At 41.6% G+C, this 12,781-nt stretch overlaps 1 protein-coding gene across 3 annotated transcripts; it reads right to left on the bottom strand.

Annotated features, from left to right (window-relative positions):
* Positions 1 to 6,179: 6,179 nt before the first annotated feature.
* LOC113147944 (E3 ubiquitin-protein ligase MARCH3-like) lies at positions 6,180 to 9,819 on the bottom strand. Of its 3 annotated transcripts, none has more exons than XM_026339294.2 (5): positions 9,725 to 9,819; positions 8,263 to 8,550; positions 7,846 to 8,053; positions 7,532 to 7,741; positions 6,180 to 6,970 (listed from the first exon to the last, which is right to left on the bottom strand). In XM_026339294.2, exons 2-5 carry the CDS (start codon positions 8,511 to 8,513, stop codon positions 6,812 to 6,814), a joined length of 828 nt encoding a protein of 275 aa, XP_026195079.1. In that variant the 5' UTR covers positions 8,514 to 8,550; positions 9,725 to 9,819; the 3' UTR covers positions 6,180 to 6,811. The 3 variants fall into 3 exon arrangements, with proteins under 3 accessions (XP_026195079.1, XP_026195080.1, XP_026195081.1); XM_026339295.2 differs by lacking the exon at positions 9,725 to 9,819 and adding an exon at positions 9,629 to 9,718; XM_026339296.1 differs by having other exon boundaries at positions 6,817 to 6,970; positions 7,516 to 7,741.
* Between the last annotated feature and the right edge of the window lie 2,962 nt (positions 9,820 to 12,781).

Here is a 12,781-nt window from a genome sequence, read left to right as displayed (position 1 = left end):
AAACTCCACCCCGAGCTACGTGCGTCGGCGTTCAGCGGGGCGGTGTCCCACCTCGGCGGAGCTCCTAGCGGGCTGCTGCTCCCTGCCACACTCCGTCTGCTCATCTGTTTCACGGGACATCATTCAAGTGGAGCGAGGCCCAAGGCAGGGAGGACAACACTGTGATGTCTTTTCATGCATGATCCAATGTGTTCATCTCCAGCTTAACGTTTTTATATTAACATCAGTCAACACCAGACTTGTCCAGAACAGTCCAAACTGGAAGACGTGGCCGGTTCTGAATGTCCTCCTCAGTTTCATCTGAATCTGTCAAATGCATAAATGGGAATGTTGATGTAAATAAAAGCGAATGTCTCTGACTTAAAGAGGAAACTTCTGTCGAATCATGATCTAAGGGGAACTAAAGTGTTTTTATGACTGAATTATATTCTCTAATACATCTAAGCTGCTATAAATGAACATAAAGGATTTGCTTTTATCACATAAATGTCCACGATGTAGCCCAATACGATAACAGATTCTTTGATCTGATGATGGTTTGTCATGGAGCCACTGTACAAGAGTTTGGAATTGGAATCTGTATCTTAGTGTCAAATTCAATTGAATTAATTTCAGCTCCAAATCACAACAGAGGCCATATCAAGGCACTTTACAGTGTAAGGTTTAAGACCTTACAGAGTATAATTGTATAGAAATTATTATATAGATATTATATTCCATATGTTATCATATAGGAAACCCAACAATCCCATTTGAGCAAAGCTTTAGGCAACAGTGGAGAGGAAAAACTCCCTATAGAGGAAGAAACCTCCAGCAGAACCAGGCTCATCTGCCTCAACCGGTTGGGGTGAGTGGAAAGAGGAGAGAGAAAAGAACAGCAGGCAATAAGACAACAACAAGCAGCAAGAACATTGGGCAGGTGAACTGGATTCTGGAGATGTACAGATCCAGGCCGAGGACACCTGCAGAAAAGTACAGAGAGAGGGAGACAGAGAGGGGGAAACACAACTACAGGAGAGAGAAGACACAAAGTTAATGACATGAAATGGTGGCATTTAAATGGATAGAGGAGAAAGGAGAGAGGAGAGAAGCTCAGTGTATCAGTAGAGGTCCCCCAACAGACTAACCTATATCAGCATAACTAAGAGATGGTTCAGAGTCACCTGATCCATCTCTAACTATAAGCTTTATAAAAAAGGAAGGTTTTAAGTCTAGTCTTAAATGTAGAGAGGGTGTCTGCCTCCAGAACCTGAACTGGGAGAAGGTTCCACAGGAGAGGGGCTTGATAGCTAAAGGCTCTGCCTCCCATTCTACATCTGGAAACTCTAGGAACCACAAGTAAACCTGCAGTCTGAGAACGGAGAGTTCTGCTTGGAAAATATAGAACTATGAGGTCTTTAAGATAAGATGGAGCCTGTTTATTAAGTGATTTATAGGTGAGGAGAAGAATTTTAAATTCAATTCTGGATTTTACAGGGAGCCAATGGAGAGAAGCTAACGTAGGAGAAATATGATCTCTCTTACTAATTCCAGTCAGAACTCTGGCTGCAGCATTTTGGATTAACTGGAGGCTTTTTAATTAGTTATTGGGACAAACTATTAATAATGAATTACAATAGTCCAGTCTGGAAGTAACAAATGCATGGACTAGTTTTTCAGCATCACTTTGGGACAAGATGCTCCTAAACGTAAACAAATGTTTTGCTCTCTGTTTCCAGGTAGTATGAGTATGAGAGGCAGTATCCACCTTTTGGACTGACCCAGTCATAGGCCAGATCTAAACCCAGTAGAAAACTGGGAAATTATATGAAGAGAGACGTTCACACGAAGACATCCTAAGAATATGTCTGAGCTCAGGCTGTTCTGTATAGTAGAATGGTCCAAAATTCCTCCTAGATGTCTAGATGCCAGGTCTAATCCACAGCTACAGGAAGAGCTAACTTGGGGTTATTGCTGCCAAAGGTGGTTCAACCAGTTCAAAAACCATCAAAACACAGTTTCACTTACTTTTTCCACCATGTCTTTGTATGTTTAATGTGTGTGTTCAATAAAGACATGATAGATCACATTTGTTTGTGCTTGTGTTATCAGCTTAGAAATATAGTCTTTGTTGATATTTGTGAATTTGGTGAAGAACAGATCACATTTCATGACCAATTAATGCAGAAAGGGTGTTGCCATGAATTTTTTCTAACTGTACATGAGTCAGGTCTTCGTACAACCCCAGAGAACTGATGTTTGTTGACTTGTTCACCTTTAAACATCAGACAGATGACCAATGATTATTACTGAAACAGATTTCTCACAGTTTAAGTTAGATCAGTGTTTAGGAAATAATGACTCAAGGTGAAATAGAAAAGAACAACTTATTGCTCATAATTTTACAACAATTAAAGGGAATCTGTTCCCACAGTGTTCTCTTGCTCCCTTTCCTTCCCTTTCCCATACTCCTTGCTTGGTTTATCTCTGGCCTCACTTGATTCATTCAGTTAAAATCATATACATCCCACATGCTCCCAGTCTCCACAGGTGTGCCCCAATGTTCTGTCCTGGGACCCTTGCTTTTTATCATTTCCATATTCCCCCTTGACTAATTTGATCTAAATATGATTTTCTCTTTTACACAGATGACACCCAGCTATTTCCACCAAACCCAACTCTACCCTTTCTCCTTCATCTCTTACTGACTGCCTCTTCGAAATAAAATTCTGGCTCATGTGCAACTTTCTCAAATGAAACAATGGTAAAACAGAAATGTTACTTGTTGGCACTCAATCTATATAACCAGATCCAACAGTTTACTATATCTATTGACAATTCCACCATGTCTCCATCTCCTCAGGGTAAGAGCCTGGGTGTCATTCTTGACAGCACGCTATCCTTTACTTCCTACATTAATAACATATGTAATAATAACATATAATATGACAGTCAGCCTACATCCACCTTCACATTATTAAATCCCTAATCCAATGTTTAATTTGCTCCTTTTGATTCCAGCTACTTATAGCTCTATGAGTCTGCAGGAGCTTGGGTCTGTAGACCTTCTCTCATCATATGCAAGGACACTAGGACCATGCAGACACATCAGCCAGTCAGGTGACAGACACAAACTGTAAGCTGTCTCTGTACTTTGTGACTGTGTTAGCTGGTGACTCTGGTCAACCTGCGTATTGTTTTTAATACAGGTCATTTGGGAAGGGAAGTCTCCTCGTTCATACAGTAGTACAGCAGCTGATGGTGGTTTCCAGTCAACCTGTAGGGGAGAGTCCACTCACTTCACACCAATGTTTCTTAGAGAGCAGCAGCGTTCTCTGTTGTGTCAACTTAGATACAAATCTGGCCATATTGTGTGGGGGAGGTACACATACTTGGTTCCAGCTCCCAGTGGCTTTGACTCCACCAGGGACATTATTGTGTAAGGCCACTGAGGACTTTTATTACAGCAGTGACTCCCACTGAACTGTTTGTTCAGGATGGAACTTGTTGTGGGACAGAGTGAAGCCCCCACACATTCCACCTGCCTGAGCAGCACTCTGCCTAATGGTTCAAAAGGTGCTTTACACTAATAATAAATAGAGCCACACATTTAGGGACTGAGAAATTGTGTATTTTTAATAACCAAACACACACTGAAGTCAGTAAAGTAGTCACAAGTCAACATTTTAATGAGCTCTGACTTTAAAGTAAACATTTATGTCTTAGCTGTTTGCATTGAATGTATGGGAATGTGTTAATGATGTGTGTGTATCACATGTGAATTATATATTCCCTCATGTGAATATGTGAAATAATTGCTTTTACACATATCCATCACCAAAATATGGTGTTATTGGAAAACAGTGTGCAGCAGGAGGAGTTTGGTGATTTTAGAGTTGGTTTAACACGAATACTGACGATGCTACAGAGCCTATAGAAGTCAACATATTTGACCATGTGTGTAGGATCATTTTCACGTCTTACAACTGTCTTATAAAGCAGAACTTTACAAGCTACCAGCCACGTAACACAGGAAGAAGTTAAACTATGGGTAGTGCAGCACGTCGTTTTGGTTTTGTGACTTAGCATTAAAGCACCTTCTCCGAACATTTGCCAGTCAACATAAATAATAAATACTTGGCTTTGACTATGGCCAAAATATAGTGCTAAAAAAAATGAGTTTAACATTAAATCAATTAAACCTCTGTAACATTGATCTGATCAGTTAAGTAGCATTGGATGAAATGAACAGAGCAACAACAGCTGCACTAGAGGGGCAACAATGATGGTAGTATGAGGTGATACCTGGACCCCACAGAGGTTGAACAGACAGTTCCATCTATTCCAGGATGGCACATCAATACGTGTCATTGTACGAAGGTTTGCTTTGTCTCCCAGCACAGTCTCAAGAGTATGGAGGAGATTCCAGGACACAGGGCGTTACTCTATGCGAACTGGACAGACCTCCAGCAAGCCAATGGTGTGAATGTCTCTGACCAAACAATCAGTTACACACTTCATGAGTGTGCCTTGTGCTCACTGTTTGGCAGCGTGGAGCTCAATTGCCATCAATTTCCGTAGAACACCAGCATTAAGAGGCCCGCCACTGGTGCCCTGTGCATGGTGCACCCTGGTTCACCCTGAGCATGTGACAGACGTGAACCGGTCTGGAGAAGCCATGGAGGATGTTATGCTGCCTGTAACATCATTCATGGTGACCAGTTTGGTGCTGGGTCAGTGATGGTCTGGAGAGGCATGGATGGGGCGCACAGACTTCTACAGGCTAGACAACGGCATCCTGAGTGTCATCCTGGTTGGGGGTTCCTCGTTGCATGTTGTGTGTCTATCTTCTTCTCTCTGCCTGTTCCCTGTATTTGTCTTCACTACTGCTACCAAATTAAAACTAAATAGCGCAAAAGAAAATATTTGTAACGTTTCAATTGATGTCAATAAATCAACTATGTTTTGTTGAATACTTGGCATGAACATGGTTGATGTCAAACATTGAACACTGTAAGCCCATGGGAATGTTGTCAAAATGCTGCCCCCTTGTGGCACAGCTTAGGCAGAGTAGATGAAGACTGGTGCGCTGTTCACACTAGGAATCCTGCACAACCTGTGGACGGAGTGAAAAGCCTTCCTCAACCTGAGGCACAGTGTGTACAGCCTCAGAGTCACAAGTTCCCCACGCCTAAAGAACTTGACCTCTCCCATTTCCTATTGCAGATATAGTTCCACTGTACATGTCCCTAGAGCACAAAACATTTAAAGCTGCCTTTGTTTGTTAAGGTCGGCCCCTCTGTGTGTGTTCTGTCTCATTGGTTGGTGTTTGGTGGTTTGACTGAGGTATGCTTTATTGGTACACAGTGGTTGTGGAGGTCACCGCAAATGTAACTGTTTTGAATTCTATGATATGTAGTGTAAGGACTTTGGAGGTGGAACCTCAACTGTCAAATACTAAACAGTTTGTTGCCCTACTTGTCCTTTAATACCATTAGGAATTCATGCTGTTATTTATATTGTCAACACTTTGCTACACTGTCTTGAGCTTATAGAGTGGGGGTGGGGATGAGGTTATGGTATGTCATTATGACAGCAATGGCTGGGAAGTATGGGGCTAAGCTGTGTAGTGTGTTGATGTAGAAACCCATGTGACTGACATCCTCAAATTGCTTTTGAGCACTCTCTCAATGTAGGAATCCATAGAAAAACCTTGTTTGGATCAATTGCTTTAACTCTGATTGTAAAATGTGCTTGACTCATAAAAGCTGTGTCTTGTAGCTTTAAGATATTGTCCTTAATGTCTAATGAAAGTATCTCCAGATGACATCATCCGGAGGAGTTTTTCAGTTCAGATGATGTTCTGTGCATTCACTCATGATTGAAATGAAGCATAACTGTCTTTAAATAAAAACAAATCACATGCACAAATTTGAGTTTTGCCCTGACTGTAACTTTTGTTTTGATTTGGTGCTATATAAATAAACTGAATTGATCCTCGTGCATCTTTGTGTTTTCAAAAGATGTAGGGATAGTGTACATTTTTGACAGTTTGAGATTATGTTCCTTTACTTTCCAATTCAGGAATATTTTTTCCTCTGCATGACACATACTTATTGTAGAAAAAGTGAAATGCTAATGCATAGAAATTATAAAGGATAATTACATTAAATGTAATAAGAAACTCCACCCAGACTGTATACAACACATTCATATTTTTTTAATTAATTCACACACACACACACGAAACAGAACAAACAATTTCACATGAAAAATAACCTTTGGTTTAAGTGTGTCCCTGTTAATCAAACTGTCCATGGACCGGTTACTTAATCACTTTAATCAGTTTGATTAATAACTTTAATCACAGTGACTGTCACTGTGTGTACAAAACCTGGACCAGGGGGGACATTAAGGCTGTGCTTGACTGTAGCTGAGACACAGAATTCTCACAGATGAGAATTTGACACCAAGACCAATTTAATATTGTCTAACAGGTATTATTAAAGAAACAGTCTGAGCTTTTGGGAAATGGTTATTGATCTTGAACTCATCTTACTCAACTCAGCCATGATCTCTTGGTTATTGTATAAAAATGGTCACAGTGTTTAACCTCCTGTCTGAACACTGCAGTCCAACACGGCTGCTTCACAAGCTGACTGTTTGTGCCCTGGTGAGGTTGTCTTTCCACAGCCAGTTTGAGAATAAAGTGCTGCTTAGACCATCTTATCTGTGGCCATTCACACAGCCTCTAACTCTAACATAACAGAGCAGCGCTTTAAAGTGCAAACAGAGACGCAAATGAAGAGAGCCTCCAATCTCAGAGCTGGGCTCAGACAATCGACTCCTTGGACAGTTGCTTTCCTCGTTGCAAGCCTTGTAAGGGCCGCAGCGCTGACAGTTGACCACGTGACTTAGGGAGGAGGAGGAGCACTTTCTGATTGGACTGTCGCCACTCTTCATACAGTCGACAGTGATACCTGAGAGACACCTGGTGAATAGACAATGTAGGACAAAGAATGACACAGACAGAAAGAAAGAATATTGCTGTATAACATTAAGCATACACTACAGACTATAGGTGTAGAGTTTAAAAGATGTGGCTGTTCAACATGCAATGAGGCTCTGATGAAGAGATGTCTGTATAGCTGCACTCTGGGAAATGTAGGATTAAGTGTTTTTGTAGCTTGAACTCCACTTGCACTGTTCTGCATCTGGAATACAGCCACTCAATAACAAGAACTCATCACACTATTCAGGGACAGGTACTTAGTCATGACCTTGTACCTTCTTCAAATGCTCTGCTTATTGAGTCTTTCACCTGTGTGTTGTGAAACTTCTCGCTTGCTGTGAGAAGAAAGTGCTAACCACTGTTCTGCTCATGGATTAGCTCAGTTTTTATTTCTAGCTGTGCAGAGTTCCTCATATCGAACTGGATAATATCAAACTGTCTCTATTAACCTCTACCAATGAAACCTGTGCTTGGACAGGCAAGTAAACTTTGTAATTAACACTGTACAGCTCCCACACACTTACACCTCAGCACACTAACCAGAGTCCAGAAGAGGTAAATGGTGAAGAGAGCAACAGTTAGCGTAATAAGTCCCACAGCTTCAAGCCGGCTGGACAAGTGAAGGTGATCTATGGCACCACGAAGGCAGAGCCAACCAGAGATGGTGGCCAGAGGGGTGATGAGCAGGAAACACACCATGTCACCAAAAAGTGTGCGCTTCTCCTGACGTAGACCGGGGTTCTGCATCCACTATACCACCACCAAAAAGAAATATCACATTGAGGTTTTGGATTAAATGTAATGGCACAACGGAAATGTATTCTTATTGTGGAGGTTCCTGTGTTATCCTGTACCTCGAACAGCGACCTGGACTTCCTCTGTACAGAGAACTGGTAGTGGCAGAGCTCACAGATGCTGGTTCCTGAGGCAGACAGCCAGTGCTCCAGACAGCTGCGGTGAATGGTGGCCAGAGTCCCAGAACACTCACAGGGGGACAGGAGCTCCTCCTGGGTGCCACTGTCATGACAGATACGACAAATGGGGTGGTTCTCTGGCACGGCACTGAAGAGAAGGACAAGAGAAGACTACAGGAGTAGGCCAGTGATAAATGGATGCACAGATTTCCACTGGAGGACACTGGATTTAACACATCGCCATTTTTTTATTAACACATGTCCAGGTTAGGCTTCATATGGAACAAAGATCCAACATTAGTCAATAAAACAACAAAGCTAAAACATTTTAACATTCTGACCAAATCCACTACTTACCACTGTTTGGTGTATGTGTCCAACACTGGAGATACCAATGGACTGTCCAGCTTGCTTGACACCTGTGTGTAATACTGAGGCTGCTTGCTGGTGGACATGCTGCTCTCCTCCATGGTGCTACCTGGGAGAGGTGGTTCTGCAGAGAACCTGCAAATGGGCTCAGAGTCCAGCTTGGGATGACCGTTCATATGGGCCAACAGACACTGGTTTGGTAAAACTACTGGTAACAATGTTTTGTGACTGGCCATCATGGATGAGGAGAGTAGAACAGTGGCCTCTATTTCCCATCTACAGGAAAAAGAGAGACAGAGATGTTTCTGTCATTCAGCGCAGCCTTACCGATATTAATAGAACATACAAAATCATAGACTCACCTGCTAGTATAATAGTTCAAAGTGGCCAAGAAATATGAGCAGTGATTTAGTCAGATACGTTCGAAACAAACCAAGAGTTATTCCAGAAACTGATTTGAAACTTTGTGTGAACAACTACATTAAGTACAGTACATCAAAGTTAAAGCAGTTCATCTTTACTGTTTCGTCTAAGAAAGAGTTGTTTTCTGACTTCCTGCTTTTAAACCATTTCTTTTTGCCACTTAGAAAGAGAAATAACAGAATAGAAATCAGACACATGATTAAAGCTGACTTGCTAATAAAGAGTTATGTGCTTGGAAACAGTTATGAGCGCCACAAAAAAGGTACTATGTGGTCTTTAGGTAAATCCTGTCTCCTAACTACTTTCCTTCAAGCTTAGCATGAGAACAACATCTGGCCCTTTAGCTACCAAAACATCCACTGGGTCTGTCTGCTGTTTGCTGCTGAGGAGGTCAGAGTGTAGAAAGGCTATAAAATCAAAACAATGAGCCAGAAGATGCTACATGTTCATCTGATGAACTGTACAGGTACAGGCACCTGTCAATGAAGCTTCAGTATCTAAAACTAAATGACTTACATCAGACATATTAAAAAGCTATACCATAACAGGAAACACGTGTCCCTGTGTACTCATGTAACGGCAGTCCAGTCTGGTTGTGTTGCTGAAAATCAAATATATGAGGAATGTTAAAGTGGTCTGTCAACAGGCTGGGGAGTGTTTTCCCCCACACACTGAAGTCAGTCAGCGTCTAACTTTACCAGTTGGTTTTCCACAAAGAACCCGTCTGTGTTCAAAATGTTACTTAGTACAGTACACACTGTTTATGTCTTATAACCCAAGATAACCGTTAACAGGAGCTATAGGTCAACACTGAAAACAGCTACAGTAAAGACAAATAAAGTAATAGCATTAGCTTACAACAACATAGCGACTTGCTAGCTAAGGCTAGCTAAGGCTAGCTAAAGTCATGCTGTCGGAGCAGTTCACTCACTGTTTTGATGTCAACACTGTGGAGAAGTTACAGTGACGTTAGGCTCATTACAAGCCACATCTCAGCGCTCTGTTTGTTTCACATAACGTTACTTACTTCTAGTCGACGCTCGGAATTCACAGCACCGCTAGCTTAGACAGCACAGAACGATTCCAATGTAAATATGTAGGCCATCTTTTAAAGAAGCTCTGTGTCAGACCGAAACAGAAACAACGGGATATGTGTTGTGATTGGACGCTGCAGCTGTCACTCTGTTGTGACGCAGCGCGTCATACAGTGGCACACATTTTATTAATTGAACTCTGAACACAGTAGTTAATAATGATAATAACGATTAATAAGATAACAAATAAACCACTCGCATGTTTCCTCACAAATATTTATTTTAATTGATCGTTTATTTCCCTATTTCCTACCCAGTGTCAGTCTGTTGTCGGTAGTAAACACGTTTAAATTGAGTATTATGTAGTCAGATAGATGAATGTATAATAGAATAACAATAACCTGGATAATTTCGTAATTGATTTATAAAAAGGATATTAATAATTGCAGAAAAAAATGAAAAAAAAAATGATTGAAGCCTTGTTAGTCTATGAACTTGTCCTATGTCAATTACAAACAGTGGTTCAATGGTTCCGTTTAAAAAACACAGGTTTCGATAAATGCTGATATTTGTAGAACTGCTGAATTAAGCAGAAATATTTTGGTCATTTTTGTCAAGTTGCTGAGTGATGCGGCTGTGATCAGAGACAGATTTAACAATAAAGAATGTATCCACAGCTGCCAGATAGTTCATGTTTCACTACCACAGGGTTTCGGTGTCTTGTCCAAGGGCACCTTAACATGGAGCCAGGAGGAACCAGGAATCAAACCACTGGCCCTGGGATTCAGAGACAACTGCTCTACCAACTGAGCTTCTGCATCCCCAGAGGTGGGAGTGCTTGTCATTTTATTGTAAAGGTGGTTCTAATGTTTTGGCCCCCTAATTTATGTAAATTGATGACTGATGCTTACAGAACTCCACATCACCTAGGACTCCTGAACTTCACCCCAGTACTTAGTCAAATGCGCAAACCCCAGAGCAGCTTAGGGATGAATCAAACATCCCTTCCTGGAAAGAATCACCTCCTCACAGAGGTTATATCTACTGGCTTCCTCTCTTTGTTCAGTCCTTCTCTTCGGTCATGTGTTGTATGTGTCCATGTAGGTTTAATTTAATCTAGAATCTCACATAATATTCCTGTTTGTGTTTTTTTTTTAGTTCTGTTGTTATCTACTTTCTTCATGTTTGTCACATGTTTCTTGTTGCAGAGCATAAAGCACAAATATACAAGGCACATGGAAAACAAACAACTAAGAAACAAAGAAAATAAAGAGCTCGGTCTTGAATCTTGGGAGTTCTGGTCTCATCAATTTATGGGTCTCTCAACATTACTCAGCATGCACACTAAAACTAGAATTTAACACCCAGAACAAAGGCAGTTAAGGTGCGGATAGATGGTGCTGTCTGTTATGTAGCACAGGTTTCAGTAGCAACCTCTCGGCATTTTCCCCAACCAGAAGTCCTGGATGAGGAGGTCAGCCTCCTCCTCCAGGCAGCAGAAGCAGCATCCCTCTCTGGAGACAGGAAGGCCTATAGCTGACAAAGAGAGGGGGAATCTCACAGAAGTATAAAGCAGGTTGAAGAACACTTCAGCTGCTCTGATCCCAGATAGTGTGGCAAGAAATACAGACCATCACAGACTTCAAACGGGTTTGGGTTTGCGTTTTAACAAATCTTTATTAAAGTTTCAAGGACAATACAAAAATGACATTTAAACATCTGTACATGTGCAAAACAACAACATCAATATATCATAACAATAATAATTATAACAACAACAACAATAATAAATGGGCTAAAAGTGCAGGGTGAGCAGTCAAATGTCCAATGAGTACCAGGGCAGCTGTTGAATTTTGTCCAGACTTCTTCTTCTTCTTACTTCACGGAGGTCTCATGTCTGCAGACTGTGTTACTGTCTATTACAGTTTGATTTGTGACCATCACACATCTCATTTTTCAATAAGTGTGTCATGACTCTGGACATTATTAGTTGGAACATCTCCACCTGTTTGGTCGGCATGTTCTCCCTTAGTAGTCCGTACATGATGGAGCTGTAATTAACATCAAAGTCCAGACTGAGACCTTCCAGGACCGTCCACACCTCCTGAGATCTGTAACGGTCCATCAGGAGCTGTTGCTGTGTCTCATCTTCGTTGCAGTAGATCATGGGACACTGTTTAGTTACATGTAACTACTGCTCTGACAGAAAAGTCTGTCCACACTTATCAGCCAGCGGACGTCTCTCATACTCTTTGACTAATATTTTTTTTCAGTACTTTTATCGCCTACTTTCTCTGTGCTACTTCTACATGTTTATAACTAATTAACCCTCCATATTTAAAATCATTTATTACATTAAAAATGCTTTTACCTGTGCTCGTCACCGAGCCAGAGAGCATCACGGGAGGTGGCTGCTGAGACGTCCTTTAGGAAGGCGATCTTTAACTTTAGTTCTAAATCTACTGAGTCTAGACCTCCAGTCTGGTGGTTCCCCAGATTAAGTTTACACAATGTTTATTAAGTAACAACACTCTGACATATTCTTCTTGGACCTCTGGTGTAAGCAGCTCTCCTCATGTCATTCCACAGCTACTGGTTTAGGTCGGGGCTTGATTCTGAGTCTCTGAGGTCATTCTGTTGTAGATTTACGTTGATGTTTAGGGTCATTGTCCTGCTGCATCACCCAGCTTCTACTGACCTGACATTATCCTGTAGGACACCCTGATAAACATGGGAATTCATTTTCCCCTCCAAGAAGACAAACAGTCCAAGTCCAGAGGCGGCAAATAAATCATCTTAAGGACACTGTTTTTTTCTGGTCATTGATTCTTCATCGCCCCTGTTCATGCCTTGGTACCTTACAGCAGGTGAAGTATACCTGACGCACCTGGAGTCAGCCTCGACCCCCCCGAGGTTCCCACTGCCGAAGCTGACCCGACGACAGATCAAGCCGGGGACAGGAGGATAAGTTTATGATCCCCGGTGGTCGGTTCTAGAGAGAAGTGGTTCATTTCGCAAACGCGCCTGTTTATCGGACCTTTACACAGAGG

This window comes from Anabas testudineus, chromosome 22 (assembly GCF_900324465.2).
Source record: "Anabas testudineus chromosome 22, fAnaTes1.2, whole genome shotgun sequence".
In the NCBI taxonomy this organism is placed as follows: domain Eukaryota; kingdom Metazoa; phylum Chordata; class Actinopteri; order Anabantiformes; family Anabantidae; genus Anabas; species Anabas testudineus.
Note: the sequence above shows the minus strand (reverse complement) of the source record. Positions and strands in the feature narration are given on the sequence as shown.